The sequence below is a fragment of the Passer montanus genome, unplaced genomic scaffold, assembly GCF_014805655.1.
Source record: "Passer montanus isolate IOZ18808 unplaced genomic scaffold, ASM1480565v1 scaffold7, whole genome shotgun sequence".
In the NCBI taxonomy this organism is placed as follows: Eukaryota; Metazoa; Chordata; class Aves; order Passeriformes; family Passeridae; genus Passer; species Passer montanus.
The window spans coordinates 13880986-13897567 of record NW_024372147.1 but is presented as its reverse complement, the minus strand read 5'-3'; the positions used below and the strand labels follow the sequence as shown (position 1 = coordinate 13897567).

The following is a 16582-nucleotide window of genomic DNA, read 5'->3' as shown; positions in this document are numbered from 1 at the left end:
AAGGCTTTGATGGCGTAAGGCAGCTCTGGTGCTTGTATGGGGCAGATGTTACAATGGCAGTCTCCAGCTTCTATTTCCAGCAGTTTGATACTGTAATCTCTCATTTGCCAAGTAGAACCCCTCTATTATTACATGCTTTTTTCTAGGGCTGTCACTTATCAACTGTGACAGATGCATTTTTCAAACTTCTTTCTCATAAGCTAGGTAATTGCAGCTGCTCAGCTCTTTCAGGCATGTTCTCCAGTTCTTTGACTGCCCTCAAGTTACTAACCAAACCCTTTTGGCTGATGAATAACACAGTCACTGCAGTCAATCCAGTATATCCAAGTCAAATTAAAATCTTCCATAAGTTCTTTCAGCATGAGCTGTACCTCTCATGTTATCTCTCTGAAGACTTCACTGGTTCTTTCGGCGTTGTTGAGCTCTTTACTCAGTAATAAACTGGTCTTTTCCAGACAGTTTTCTTGGGTTTAGTTTTTCACCTTACTTTTCTACATCACATAGATGAAAGCATAAGCCTTTGTGGTTAAACTCTTTAAAATGCTCATATATATATACATCCACTTAGTTTATCAGATTATGCAGTTTTAGATACCCTTACCTGAACTGACTTAGTGCAAATTCAATTATTTTAGTGATTCTTTTCTCCACATTATTAAAAATAAAAATGGCCAAACCCTTAATTTATTGCTGTGTGTTGATAATTTATCTTATATCATTATTCCCTGAAACCAGTGAATTGCCGGCTGCAGTGATTAAAGTAAATTATAAATCATTTAAACTAATTAGTGGAAATATTTTGTAGGATCACCTTAGATGTTATATAGACATCCACTGTTTAAACATTATTACCTTTATTGGACTGTAATTCCTTTCTTTAGAAAGTATCAGGTTTGTGTTGTTTCAGTCTAAGTACAATACTTTTAAGGTTTTCTTTAGTAATTTTGTATCAGTATTTCCACCATTTTGTCCTGGTGCAGTCTGATAAACCTATCACCATTTGCTCATCTTGTACACTTTTAAGAAGTAGATGATCCCCAACGCATATTTTGTCTTCTGGAACTTCCCCGGTTTTCTAAAACAAATGGCAGCTCAGGATTCACTGCTTGAATACTCCTTTGCTTAGGTTTTTGGGGTTTTTTTAAATCTCTTGCAGACCACTTTTTATTGTCAAAGTGAGTTTGAAATACCTACCTAATACTTGATGCATTCATCATCCCTCGATAAAAGCACACTGGGGTTTTCCCCTTCAAAATAGTAAATGTGAATATGATTGAGCCACTTGGCATTTTGCATTGAATTTAGTTTGTTAGACATTAGTATTTTCAATCACCTCAGAAATTAGGTGATAGACAAGTGTTTATTCTTGATTTTCTTTAGAATCAAGATAGCTGTATGATAGCTCTTTTTAATGGCTAAACATGCATTTAAACTGGCCATGGATTTATTCTTCTGCCATTTTGCATCCCTTATTAGTTTTGTATATCTTCAAATTTCTAACTTCCATGCATTACTTCTATTTACCATTCTTTTCTTTCTACTTGTTAGATACTATCATCATTTGGATATAAGTGAAATCTGCATTCCCTCCCCAATGTCATCCTGCTCCCAGTCTGGCTTGAATGCTCACACACTTGGGTCTAATGCAGTTCCTCCCTCCATTGCTCCTAGATTATGCAGGTTGCTATAAATTGATATGTTTTCATTTATGTTAGAGAATTGAAGTCTATTGTGCAAAGCAGTAGGCAAGCAAAAACTTAGGAGGTTAAAAGCAGTAAATCAGTTTCTCTCATCAAAATGCTTCTGTAATTACATGTTTTCCAAAGACACAGTTGCCCCATAGGAGACAGGTAATAAAATGCCCTAATGACAAGAACACAATTACTTAACTCTTTATCTGACAGCACAATTTTGAATTTCAGTTTATTCAATAAAGTAATTAACTATAATAATATTTTGCATTTTAACATACGCTTTCAAGAAAAGGTTTCCCATTCTTTACAAACATGCTTATGTTTTTTAGCACCTGTGGAGATCTTATTCAGATGGCTTTGTTAAAAGAGCAAAACACTATGCAGACTGTCTCGGCTTATGTTTTTTAGCACCTGTGGAGATCTTATTCAGATGGCTTTGTTAAAACTATGCAGACTGGCTCAGCTTTAAGTGTAGTTACAGGTCTCACTCACTGACTCTTTCTGTGATCATTTCTTCATTTAGTTCAGATATGAGATCAACTAATATTGGTGATATACATTTAGATGTGGAATTGGGGGTGATAATAATGTGAATAAAAATATTATTCTTCATTAGCAGAAATATTATCTCCTTTTCATGGATTACTAAAATGAGTCAGCAAAGGATCAAATCAATTCTGATTTTGATCTTCTGCAGAGTCTGTTAGCATCCAGAAAACTGACTGTCAGTAGAGTAATACTTTTACTTATATTGTACCAGACAAAATGCTTCCCTCTGCAATCAAAACTATCTCTCAAAATCAAAGTGAGGTCACTTTCAGTGGGATTCCATTTGAGCTTAATTCATGTTTACGCTAAATCCACTTCACAAGTGGTAAAGCAGAATTAGTGAGAGTATGAAGTGCATAGGGACTGACTTTAAAGCCACTTTGTATTAACACAGACAAGTATTTGTGTGTGTGTCTACCTGCTGACATACATAGCTCAGCAGCAGCCTAATTTGCTTGGGCTGTTTGGGCATCTAGGTTGCAGGCTACCCTGGCCTAATTTAACATGGTGATAAGGGCTGGGGATCAGGGAGGTTTTTGAGTTCACAGAAGCACTTGTTTTCCTTAATGAAAGCTAGGCTTGTGAAATTCAATATAATTGCTGATAAAATACATTATGATTTATGTATTGCCTTTATTATACATGGGATATGTAAAATTCTTCAATATGAAAGGTAGATCAAGGCTTAAGTTGGGTGAGCCATGTCCACTTTGTAGAAGATCATGCAAGCCCCAGGAGTATGTCAAGCAGGCTCTCTCCCCCTAGAGTGCATGGACTATAATGGAAGCGTACATGGAAATACATTCCTGACATTAGTTATTAGAGGCTTACAGGTGGATATTATAGGTGTCTATGACTTTCTTGTTACCTTAGTATATAAACCGCTTCTCTAGACTCTCTTCTCTGCTACAAAAGGAAAATAAAAATAATAAAAAAAAAATTTAAAGCCACCAGAGCCACATGAAAACAGTCCTTAATGGCTACTGTAACAGAAAAGGAAAACCTGAAATTAATCTCCATGTCTTGTGAGTTTCTCCAGGTATGCGCCAGTGAACCTAAGTCTGGTTGAAGTCACTCTCTTCAACGAGACTGGTTGGTAAAAAGAGGCATAGGTGTGCTAAATGTGCTGTGGTTCTTCCTCTGGCCAAAATTCAGATGTATTCTGAATTTTGATTTCAGATTTTGAATTCAGATGTATTCTGAACTCCTGTGAAAGCTGTTCTAAGTGCCACCTCACACTTCCCGTGGCACTGATGTGATGTGCAGACTAGCCAGTGTGATGGCAGCATGGCTGGAGTAAATTTCACCCATGGAGAAATAAATACATCCATAAAACCCGGGGGGAAAGCCCCATGCTGCTAGTGGTGTGTGGTGCCAATTCTTTATCTGAAATCTGATCAATAGTAACAGCCCTCAGTGTCTCTGCTGTTTTATAAAGATGCCTTTAAGGACTCAGCTAGCTAGCCAGCTGGCATCCATCCTGCACTCAGACAGATTGTCATTGCCAGTTTCTGCTGAAGTGAGACACTATGACACTAATTCAACTCCTTTTAATTAATAGAAAATCAAAGCTTAGCCTTTCTGCTGCTGCTGAAAGTTACTTATGCCAGACACATACTATATGTACACATATTTTGCGGTTATTTTGTACATATTTCTATGCATATTATAAAATTTTTATGTTGATGCCACCCAGTGTCATATATTCAAAGAAGTCCTGAAGAGCCGTAGACATGCTGTTTCATGGTCTAGTATCTGAAGAGAGTGACTTCATCTTTATTTAAGATGAAGACTTAAGACTTCAGTTTTATTTAAATGCACAGTGAGATCCATAACATTAACAAGAAACTGAGTAAATCCTGCAGGTTTGAAGTGTAGTATGGCAGAGGATGAACCAAGAAGCAATCAATTACTGTGGTTTTTAGAGTGATATTGTCTGTGTCCTACTTCTCCTGTGCTTGGAAAAGGTGAATAAAAAGCTGGAAGTTCAATTTATTCAAGCAGATGGCAGAAGGTCTGGAGTGCTGTTTGGGATTTCCCACCCCTAAGTGCCAGCACTAGGAAGGGCACATTACTTGTTTCTCTAGTAGTATTGGAGATTGAGCTCACTGCAAGCTCCATGGAAATCCAGCCATCAGAGAAGAGCTAGTTTGACACCTACAGGAGTCTGCATTTTAAACCTGAGGCTAGAAAGAAAATTCATTATTCTTACAGCGAAACTCCTGATCTGCCATCTATGGAGATTTATGATGTTACTTTCATTTCTAAAAAAGAATGTTAACTATGTGTCCCCTGGTTGCATTCCTCTTCCCATCATGTAAATATGTTGAAACAATTTTTTCCTCAATCTTTGTGATGTACTGTTGATTTAGGTTTTTTTATTTGTGTGCTCTGATATATTTTAGAACATTTCATCCAATGTTCTGGAGGAATCTGCTGTTTCAGATGATGTTTTGTCTCCAGATGAAGATGGCATATGTTCTGGGAGGTATTTCTCAGAAAGTGGACTGGTAGGGCTGCTGGAACAAGCTGCAGAGCTCTTCAGCACGGTGAGTGAGGACCAGAATCACCAGGAGGGAGTGGATAGTGGGCTGCCTAAGCCAGATCCACAGCTTCCTTTGCTGCACAAGAGGAAACAATGCAGTACTCCTAAACTAGGCATCACGGACCTGCCACAGTCCAAATAACAAGAGGACACATTTTTGGCTGTCCAAGTACTGCCTACTACAAGTCAGATAGATTAACCCAGGCTTTTTCAGCCTAGCTCAGCCACATACCCACATCTACTGTACAGACCACAGGCAACATCAACAGAAAGTGTCTCAGGCAGGAACCAAGACTTTCAGTTGGTATATCATGGGATATTACATTTAAGAAAAAGATCTTTAGGAGGCATGTCAGAGTTTCTCCTATTCTTTTACAAAGCATACAACCATGAGCCTCATAATCTACACTTACTATGTAAGGACTTGTGATTTAGCATCTCTAAAGATATCACTTGGGTCCCTTTGTCCAGAAAAAAGTTCAGGTTGCCCTGAACTATACATGACAAACAAATCCATTTTCTCCTGCTAGCCTGCATTTCTAGTTCATGTAACCGTGAGGCAGAAACCAGGACTTTACACAGGAATTTGGGCTAAGTGCCAAATAGATCAGAGATCCAAATTACATCCCGTTCAGTGTTTGCTGTTCAGAACGGCCTATTTACTATTACTGGTTTTCAGAACACCAAAACAAGCAACACAGCAGATTAACAGATGAGTTCCATAAATCCCCTTTTCAGCCAAGCCATTGATGGAGATATAGTTTCTTTTCAGAGTGCATTAGGACTCACTTCATTTCTTCCTCTTTTTTTTTTTTTTTTTCGTTCAAAGGGAGGTTTGTATGAAACTGTGAATGAAGTGTACAAAATTGTCATCCCCATACTGGAAGCACATCGGGACTTCAGGAAGCTTACCTTGACACACAGCAAGCTACAGAAGGCCTTTGACAGCATTATTAATAAGGTACTTTTGAGGCAAGGCACTGCTAGCAAGACACATTACTGGGTTGCACTATTTTTTGGAGACTGCTGTTAATAAAACTGTCCGTGTGTGCATTGGGTTTGTATGGCCAGGTTTTGATAGTGGAGGGGGAGGGTTAAAAGAGTGATGTCAATGAGAAACTGCTAGAAACTTTACCCATGTCCAACAAAGCCAATGCCAGCTGCTAGCCAAGGCTGGCCAAGGCTGAGCCCATCAGTGACAGTGGCAGCACCTCTGGGATAATATATTTTAAAAGGTAAAAAAGTTACTGGCCAGATGTAATTGTGCTCAGGAGTAGAAAATATGCGAGAGCAACAGCTCTGGAGACACCGAGGTCAGTGGAGAAGGAGGGGCAGGAGGTGCTACAGGTGCCAGAGAGCCATTCCCCTGCAGCCCGTGGTGCAGACCAGGGTGAGACAGCTGTGGCCCTGCAGCCCATGGAGATCCACAGCGGAGCAGAGACCCACCTGCAGCCCATGTAGAACCCCATGCCAGAGCAGGTGGATGCCTGAAAGAAGGCTGTGTTCCCATGTGAAGCTCACACTAGAGCAGGGAGGAACCACAGGCTGGAGCAGGAGAAGGACTCCTCTCCCTGAGCAGCGGAGAAACAACACACGACGAACTGACCATACCCCCATTTCCCACCTCCCTGTGCCACTGGGAGAGAAGATGTAGAGCCTAAGGAGAAAGGGGGAAAGGTGTTTTTAAAATTTGTTTTACTTCTTGTTATCCTTGTTATCCTTGTTATCCTTGTTCTAAGTTTGATTAGTAATAAATTCAATTCATTTTCCCAAGTCAACTGTGTTTTGCCCATGATGGTAACTAATTTGTGATCACTCCCTATCCTTATGTCAACTCATGAATCATTCATTATCTCTCTCCTGTGCAGTTGCAGGGAGGGATAATACAGTGGCTTTGGTGGGACCTGGCATCCTGCCCTGATCAACCCACCATAATCTGAAATAATTCCATTTCCTTTTTTCAAATAAAAGCTTCCATCTGCTTGGGTCTACCTACATAGTCTACAGTGTAAAAAGGCTCTCCATACAAAAAAAGCAGAAATGAATATAAAATGGTTTTAACTGAACATGTCTGTGTCCACCTGGCCACTTCTGTTTAACAAAAATAACTTTACTATCAATTCACTAGTGTTTACAATTATAAAACAGAAAAGTGTTTATATTTATAAAACATATTTCATAAATATGAAAACCGATCTAAATTCTCATCACTCATACTGTCCCTTCTCTTTCTTCAGAAGAACCTTATTGCTGAGCCAAGTCAGTTTCAAATTCATATCAATTTTCATTGCAAATTTCCAAAAATTTAATTTTATTACACGTATTCAAAGGAATTAAAAATTAATAAGGTATTTTGTTCTGTGCAACCTCCTTCGTTATCAGCTTAAATTTTAAATTAGATTGCAGTCAAATGTCCCCTTAGTTATATGCTTTCTCTCCTGTGCTTCTAATCCATCAGCACTGATGATATATAGAAGTGGCTTTGAAATGGTGAAAATGTAGGACTAGTGGATTCTCTTATACATCAGCTGGGAGAAAAAAAAAGGCTTCCAAATACTACAATGTCCACCTAAAGCAGCTGTAAATTTCCTCCCTTTTTTTTTATCAATTAGGGTCAGAAACGAATGTTTGGAACTTACTTCCGTGTTGGTTTCTATGGATCGAAATTTGGGGACTTGGATGAACAGGAATTTGTTTATAAGGAGCCTGCAATTACAAAACTCCCTGAGATTTCTCACAGATTAGAGGTAAAGAAAAATACTATGTTAACAGGATCTCAAATGGTATATTGTACTTTTCACTTAACCCACACAGTCCTAATATTATCATTTCTATATTAAAAAATCAATAACAAACTGATTTGCACCATAGATTATTTCCTTAGTGCATATCCTTCCCACAGTATCCCTTTTTAAAGCATAAGTGATCCATTCTTTTGAGGCTATGTCTCCTACAAGCAGGCCTGTAAAAAGTTGAGAGATTTTGAGCATGCCAGATATTTGCTTTGGTATCTTTTCAGCTTTTTTATAGAATTGCTATGTTCACTTCTGGTTGTTTAACTTCAAGTTCTGTGATTGTCTGAGCAACTCACAGTGATCTTTGTCAGAAGATGCCTTACCCTGGCCAGCTGTGGTTTGTGGAGCAGTATACTGACTGTCATGGTTTTCACTCCTTTCTCCTAGAATTGCATTAGCGTTGCATTAAGGGCTAAAATTATGGAATAACTCTGTTTCCTTTCTAGGGATTTTATGGCCAGTGTTTCGGGGAAGATGCTGTGGAAGTGATTAAGGATTCTGCTCCTGTAGACAAAAGAAAGCTGGATCCCAATAAGGTAGGGAAAGTACTACCGAGAGGGTTGAGTGCTTTGTCACACAAGAGAAATGGGAAGAGAAGGTCCCCTTCACAACTTTTATGCTCAAACATTAAGGCACTAAAAGAAAACACCCAACTTGGTATCTCTGTGCCCAGGAGTATTAAAACCTCTGTGACAGGCTTAGCGTGGTAGCTTGTCACAGAGTATAGAAATTGTAAGTTCTGATCTCTGGTGCCTACCATGGTTCTGATTCCCAGGGTCAAGCTGTGCCCTCTGAGTTTTGTTAGCTCTGAATAAGAAAATGACCCCTGAAGGATCTTCAGCTCTTTGCTTTTCCAGACCATCCTTAGGAAATGTGTATGGGATATTCACATGTGCCATTGCTTTTACATTTCTTGGGTTGTAAAGTACTGTAACTGTTCTCTCTTTTCTTAGGCATACATACAAATTACTTTTGTGGAGCCCTATTTTGATGAGTATGAAATGAAGGACAGAGTTACCTACTTTGAAAAGAACTTCAACATCTGCCGGTTTATGTACACTACGCCTTTCACTATGGATGGGCGTCCCAGAGGAGAGCTTAGTGAGCAGTACAAGAGGAACACCATCCTAACCACAATGCATGCTTTCCCCTACATCAAAACTAGAATCAATGTCATCCAAAGAGAAGAGGTAATTAGCTTTTGAAGACAGATTTAATTTCTCGAGGACTGAAGGAGTTTCTGGGTGGGGAGATTTTTAAATTTATGCTTGGCAGAAAAAAAAGAATGCTGAATTTCTCTGACATTGCTCTTGTAAACAGGACTATCACAGAAGGGACAGACAAGGCATAGAGATACTATGGAGAAGAGACAATAGCCAATGTACATTCTTCTTTTGATCTCCTAGCTCTAATGCTGTGTAGGAGGATAGATGGAGCTCTGTTTGTAGCTATACTTCTGGCTAATAAAGCAGAAGTAGGACAGGAGTACAGTCAGAGAACTAGACCAGGCTTAGAGCTGGTTTAGAGACAGGGAAGCTTTATACTGTAGAAAGTACAACACCATTTCAGGCATGAAGTAACTTAGAATAAGAATGAATTTATGGAAACAGGAGGTATGATTCACACCCAATTTCTGCAAATGATAAGAGCTTTGGATCAGTTTTGTCTTAGCTTTGTGTAAGAGCTTTGGATCAGCTGCACCATCTACCAAGATGACCATCTACCAAGTTAGATTGAACAGTGTTCCTGGGTTTCACAACTACTGCTTTTGAAACAGGAGAATGATAGTGATATTGTTGTATTTAGACTAGGTCAGCTGCTTGCATGGTTCAGGTAATGAACCATCTTTTCTTCCCTTTCCCTTAGTTTATTTTAACACCAATTGAAGTTGCTATTGAAGATATGCGTAAAAAAACACAGGAACTAACAGCAGCCACCAACCAAGAGCCACCAGATGCCAAAATGCTCCAGATGGTTTTGCAGGGCTCAGTTGGAGCCACTGTAAATCAGGTAAGGGATCCAAATAAGCCAGATGAAGTGTACTTTTCTCACTGTGCATTCTTTTTTGCACTCCTATTTCTTGCACTGGAGGAAGTACATTTAGTCAGACACATTTAATCACTGTGTGTATTTAAACTTCATCCCTTGATATTTAGTCACTGTATACTGTTCATTAGCTATGCTTCTGGTGAAAGTATTCATGGGAAGTGCTGTTCTGGCTGTAGGTGCAGAAACTTATGGAAGTCTTGTGAATGCATCCAAGGATTTTTCATTTCTAACATGCTAGCCATCTCAGCCATTTTGCTCATTCCAGATTTATCCTTGGGGAATGGGAATAATAATAACAATTTTCCCGTGGAACTACCACAAACTCAATTTCATGGAAATTAAGTCAATATATGAAGTTAAGACTTGAGTGCCCCAAAGTAAAGCTGAGATGCAACAGGTATAACATAAACATACAGACTAAAAAAAGCCTATGCAGTTTAAAAAAAATTAAAATTGAATGCTGAAGCCATGGCTGAGCAAAAACTCGGTGTTATGCACAATTTCACAGAGTTTGGGGTTTTTTTTCTGAAAGCCTAAATACTCTCAGTATCCAACCAATGCATCTATTATGAAATAACGTATTGTTGCAAGCTTTGCAAAGAGTGATCTTTTTCAGGACTGGGCTTATTGCCTGAAGGTCTTGTAATACACACACAGAAGCTGTGTTTCTCTAATATAACCAGGTTTGTCACTAGAGCTGTCTCAGCTCCTCTCGGCTGAGCGGAATTTGTTCCCTTTGCTGTGGGACTGGAGGAGGAATAACAACAGGAGAGGATAAGATATGATGGGCAAAAATTCTGCTTGCCAAAGGAAGTATTATGGGGGAAAGGGAGCTAAAATCCATCCTGTTGTGGAAACTGTGCATAGTTTTATTTTCTTTTGTAATTGCACTCATGAAATAACAAACAGCTTTAAACAAATGTGTGTTCTGTTTTCAGTCTAAGCAGGTGGGTTTGACATTTTCCTGTGTTATTTCCATAAGGGACCACTAGAGGTAGCACAAGTGTTCCTGGCTGAAATTCCAGCAGACCCCAAACTTTATCGACATCACAACAAGCTGAGGTTGTGCTTCAAAGAGTTTATAATGAGGTCAGTAAAACAAAATTGAAATGCTGAATTGCATCAATACGTTCAATATTAGCAATACTGCAACGATAATATAACTGAGTAATTACCTATGCAAGTTAGCATCATGAATCCTGGCATCTCACACTTTGAACCCTTGAACCACACTTGTTATTTCTGCTTCACATGAATGCTTAGGTAGGCACTGCACTCTCAAAGGGAAGAAATGTTAACACTCTAAACTAATAATGTATAAATTAAGATCTTCTATTTGTTCTATCTTTTGACATCTTATAGAAATCAAACATTTCAGACTATTGCCTTGATTTGATTTTTAATAAAATGGCATTCTTACTTAGAAAGCTGTTCATAAGAAAACCACATCTGTCAAGCAGACACAGTGGTACTGGCAGACACAAGTCCTTTGCTTTAGATACGTTTGTAAATCTCAACAAAAATATTCACATATGAAGATACTCATCTCCTTAGTCAGACTATCCTCCTTGCTGAAGGATAAGTTTGAGTTAAATAAAAACAAGTCTTATGCAGAAGATACAGCTTCTAAGTATTGCTATTGCCAATTTATCTGTTTATACAGTAAGTAGGCAGCTAGCTCAGTATTCTGCAGTCATTAAATTTGCTTTTTATTAATTCACTCATGCTTTCCTAATTTCTTAAAAATATCATCTCACTGTATGTACTTGGAAAAAACAGAGCTTTCTTATTAGTTCATTATGACCTTAGTCTTTACCAGAGGAATGCCTAGACTAAAGGAACTGGATTTTTTTCCATTTAAATTACCTAAAACATAATAAGGGAGTTTAACAGAAGTAGACTATATATATAATGTATTTTTTTCTTTCCTTTTGTCTAGGTGTGGTGAAGCAGTGGAGAAAAACAAGCAGCTTATTACTGCTGATCAGCGGGAATATCACCAGGAGCTCAAAAGAAACTACATAAAACTGAAGGAGAACCTTAGACCCATGATTGAGAGGAAGATCCCAGAGCTTTACAAACCTGTAGTGAAAGTCCATAGCACAAGGTATACTTAGGGCAGGCTATCTGTTATGGATATAAAAAAATATGCCATTTTTTGCAAGGAAGAAAGGGAGTTTTACTGGCAGATAAAACCAAGCTGGAATATACACTGCCAACTCTATTTCTGATTAAAGAAATCTGCTGACTTCCACTGGAGATCACTGTAGTGTTAGCTGTGTTTCTCAAGCACTGCATTCCAGGGGTAGAGGATTTATGTAATTTCAATGCATTGTTAGATAAGACCTCACCCCAACAAATTTACTGGAAATATCTTGTGATTTTTCAACCTTTGAAGCCAGAAAGGAGATAGAAAAAGTATGGCACTATGTGGTGTTAGGCAGCATGAAGTCATCCTTTCATTACAGAAAACATAATGCTTTTTAGGCACGTGACTGACACAGAAGAGTCTAATGTTCTTTGATCATGACTATATGCTTCTTCACAAAGCCACTGTGTCCAGTTTGGGGTGGGAGAAGAAGAAATGACAACTCTGACCTGCCAACACATAGCATATTTCAGCCGAGCTCCTTTTCACAAAACAGGTACTTATTTGATTGTTTTTCATTTGCCAACTCTATTTATGAATCTGTTTCATTGCAGGGAATCTTTTCGTAACCACAGTTTTAGGAAATACGATGCCCAGACTTCTTCCCAAAGTACCTAAGAACTAGCTGCTTTGGCCAAGGAAGAGCTTCATGCTGCAAGACAGATGTGATGGAGTATTTATTCCATATCTATGAAATCAGAAATCTCAGAAGACAGCATCTGCGCTTTTTGGATGGCATGCAGAAAAGCATTTACACAAGATCACTGAATGAAAACTAGGGGATAAATCCTAATCAAGCACGTATCACAAGGGCTTGGAAAGGAAGGGGATGCTTTTTAGATACTTTTGTATATATTGTACAGTAATGGCCTAATGCAGAGGGGTGGACCTTAGACTGGCCAGTGGCATGAAGCCAGTCATGACTAGATAACAGACAAAGAACTTTGTGTTGTTTCATTGAGGTGAATCCAAATAACATGTCTAAGGAATAACAACAAATTATATGTGTTTGTAGTCCTTTTCCAAGACAGCATTTATCCATTTGCTTTTGGCAATGAAGCACATTCTGCACGTTAATCACATGCTTAAATTTTGTCTTAATGAGGAGGGACATGGTTACCTGCTCAGTGTTTGCTGAGCTGGCACTCTAGGGAAGGATAATTTCCTCAGTCGGTTTCTGAACAGATTCTTTGTCATGGCCCTTAACTGCAGGGAGTTCTGCACAAGTTTTCTCAACCAAAGCATGAAAATCAAGAAGTAGTAATTGATAGTTCTTATAGATCTTCTAAATTTTTTTCTAAGTATAGGGACATGCGGTATAGTGATTTGACGTGCAGTTAGTAATATGTGACATATTTAGCAGAGCTAGCAAGTAATAGTTTAAAAAGATGCTAAACTATGAGTGATTATTACGTAAAGCTCTTCTGTAGATAACCTTATCCAAAACTAACTACAGAAGTTCACAATGGGGATTTCCTGCAAATCACTTGACTCAGGCTTTACTGTAGCTTAAGAGAAATTAGCGTATAATTTATAATACCTAGTGCTTGATATTTTTTGGGTCCTAAGCAAATATCTTACTAAGTAATCTTTACAGCATTTCTCTGAATTATGGAAATGTTATTACAATTCTGCAGATGAGGATGCAAAGAGGGAGGAGAAATTAGGACTTTGGAACTCATTTAGGACTTTTGGAACTCCTTTAGTGAGACAGAGGAAGAGCTACAATTTTTATTGTATTTTATGCTTGCCATAGAATGTTCATATTTTGTAACAAAGATCTGTGAAAGCATCTTAAATATTACTTCCTCTCCCGCACCCCTTCAATGTTTTGGAAAGGTACTTTATTGCTGATTAAAGAAACCAATTCCATTTGCCCAAGCACAGAATTTAATGTGGTGGACAATTCAAGGAAATGGTCAATTTTTTTCCTTCATGCTTCATTTTAGAAAATTACAGTGAACTTTCTCAGAGCTGATGCCATATGTTTCAAAAGGCAATGCCTCTTTAATCCAAAAGTGTAAGGGAGATTGAGGCTGTTGCTTTTAGTGGAAACATTTTGATTTTTATGGTCACCTGCAGCCTTGCCATTTGATAATATAAATTTGTATCATATTTTGAATGTGCTCTGTAAAAGATTAGCACAGATGATCAAACAAGATGAGATGTGGAAATATGTGAAATAAACCCTGGAGTGTAAGAAAATAATTTCCGTCCTCACTCCTAGTATTGTTAAATTAAATAATAAGGCATAAGAACTCCCTGACTTTGAAGTAAGCATATCCAAAGTACATAAACAAATGGTATAAAAAGCTCAAAGCAAAAGATGCCTCTATTTGAGAGTAGCTTCTCTTTATTCAAGTTTCTTTGAAACAGTTCTAGATTGAAAAAATACTGATTTCCCAAAGTTTTGAAGCTATGAGACCTCTGCCTATCAGAACCTAGCCCTTTCTCTATTGTTTTTAACTTCCAGTTGAGGAGAAAGGTCAGAATATTGTCATCTATCAAACCCACAATTCAACATTGCTGTTTACAAGATACTTATCCTTTATAGCCTAACTAACAGAAACCTCAGGTAAATAAAACCACTAACAGGTGTACAATGTACTAGATAAAAGTAATTAAGTGGTTCCTTGAACTGAAATAATACTCAGGATAATATGAATACTGATGGATTCTTACTTCCATTTTACAAGTTGAGCACCTCACAATCAGATGGCCAGTCTTGCCCTCAGTTTGCATTTCATGTTGTCCCTTCTGCAAATGGAACATGGCTTGTACATTTCTTTCAAGAGCTGAACTATGTGAAACAAATTTTCTATCTTACAATATTCATTTTGCAATAAAGCGACTGTTACACAGCATATTTAGAAGTGCCTTTGTGTTGCATCTTGTACCTCAATAGAACACAGCTGGAAAGAAAATTTCAGTAGGAAGAACATTTTCTTGTAGAAGCATCATTTATCAGAAAATGCATTTATCGGGCAGAGGATGTGTTGGTCTGTCTTTAGGATAAATTGTGCCTATTGCAGGGATTACAAGCAACAGGTTGCTTCCCAACTTCTGTTTTTCATTCGACGCATATGAAAAATGTCACTGGGAAACTCAGTGACTCCTTTCTTCCCCTGGTCTGCAGCTGTAGAGCAGAAGCATGCCTGATTCCTGAATTCAGCATCTGGAAAATTCAAGACTAGGGAGAGTTTTGTGTGTCCAAACTAGGTAGATCCAGGGCTAGCTGCTGAGGCTGTCAAAGGGGTACCAGCAGATAAGCACTACCCCATCGTAGACATTTAGCTGGGAGTTCACCAGCACTCTCTCACCCCTTGCAATTTCTGCTAGCAGGCACCAGCTTTAAGGAGCATGGTGCTGAATTTGGCACAAGAATCCTCTAGCTGAGCACCAGTGTCTCTCTGCTGGCATGTCAGCCATCCCCATCCTGTGGCAGCACACGGGTGGCAAGCTGGTGACCAGCAGCCCCAGTGCTGCAGGAGAGCGCACCCCATCCAGACCAGGTGCCTGCACACATTTGCACATCTGGCAGATGTAAGGAGTCTGTGCCAGGTATGAGAGGGCCAGCAACAATGCCCCGAAGTATAAATGTCAGTGCATTTTGAAAATATTTAAACAGTCAAGGTAGCTGCTTTTGGTCAGCACAATGAACCCTACATGGGCAGCCCTAACATTAGATTTCCTGGTTTGCAGAACAGCATCTATACAGGGAGCACACTTTTCATGCTACATGCAAGAAACCACAACATCAGGAGGTGATGGACTGAACAGGTGTGATCATGAGTAGGAGTAGCCACATTTGTGCTGGGTACAGAGAAAAGCAGTGTTGTCACTTACAATTGGTAGGTGTGGGTTATTTGACCTCTCCTGGGAAGCTGAATGCTTTCTCGTTATGTTTCCCACCAATTGCGAAGGCTTGGGAAAGCAAAAGCAAACATTTAAACTCTTTTTTGTTGCTTTTCTTTTTGTCTGTTGGAAGTATCATTGTCTCAAGTATTTCAGAAAGGGCAATTAAAGCTTAGCTGAGAGTCTGACACAGAGCCAGCTAGGACTCTTTTAGGTGTTTCAATCTCTCAAAGCAATGCTTGTTATGAAAATGAAGCACACCATAATGATGTTTTACTGGGGTTTACTGCACTACACTGCAGATGTCTTCTGATAGAGAGGAACACATACAAAGAGTGCTGATAGGATGTTGCCATTAGAAAAAGTACCTTTTGATTACAGAAAAAAGACAATGCACTCTCACAGTAGGAGTCAGTTTATGTTTTGGAAAGCTACAGTAAATTCTGGCATTCCTTGAGCACTTCACATAGTGACTATGTTCTGTCACTCTTTATGTTCTCACAGAAGGATTAAATTTCAAGACTTAATTATTTTCATTCAAAACCAGACTATTTTGCAATTGTTCAAGAATTTAAAAACTAACCTTGAAGCAAATGATGTTATCACTCAATATTGGTCACCAAAAGATCCTGAAAACATCAAACAAAGTGTTTAGCTGACCAAACCAAGCAAACTGAACCCCTGAAGATGCTCAATAATAACTTTTATAAGAATAATTTAGAAAGCCTTGAAAGTTGCAATATTTTGTTCTGCTTGCCTCTTCTAAGCAATCTGATGCTTTGCACCCTTCAAACCAAAATTTTCTCTTTAGAAAAAAAAAAAATACAAAGTTGAATTTTACTTTTAAGTTTCTCTTCATTATTTTAGAAGATACCTAAATCATTACACACCCTTCTTGCTATCTTCTTTTAGAACTATGTCATGTTACAGAAATGAGGTTTTTCAC

At 38.5% G+C, this 16582-nt stretch overlaps 1 protein-coding gene across 2 annotated transcripts in view; it reads left to right on the top strand.

Annotated features, from left to right (window-relative positions):
- DOCK8 (dedicator of cytokinesis 8) overlaps positions 1-14641 on the top strand; it is a 90561-nt gene extending 75920 nt beyond the window's left edge. For both annotated transcript variants that reach the window (XM_039729927.1, XM_039729928.1), the window contains 9 exons: positions 4649-4792; positions 5618-5749; positions 7401-7535; positions 8030-8119; positions 8537-8773; positions 9450-9593; positions 10615-10721; positions 11572-11739; positions 12336-14641. In XM_039729927.1, coding sequence (XP_039585861.1) covers positions 4649-4792; positions 5618-5749; positions 7401-7535; positions 8030-8119; positions 8537-8773; positions 9450-9593; positions 10615-10721; positions 11572-11739; positions 12336-12399 — 1221 coding nt within the window. In that variant the 3' untranslated portion in view covers positions 12400-14641. The remainder of the gene's footprint in view (positions 1-4648; positions 4793-5617; positions 5750-7400; positions 7536-8029; positions 8120-8536; positions 8774-9449; positions 9594-10614; positions 10722-11571; positions 11740-12335) is intronic.
- The last annotated feature ends 1941 nt before the right edge of the window (positions 14642-16582 follow it).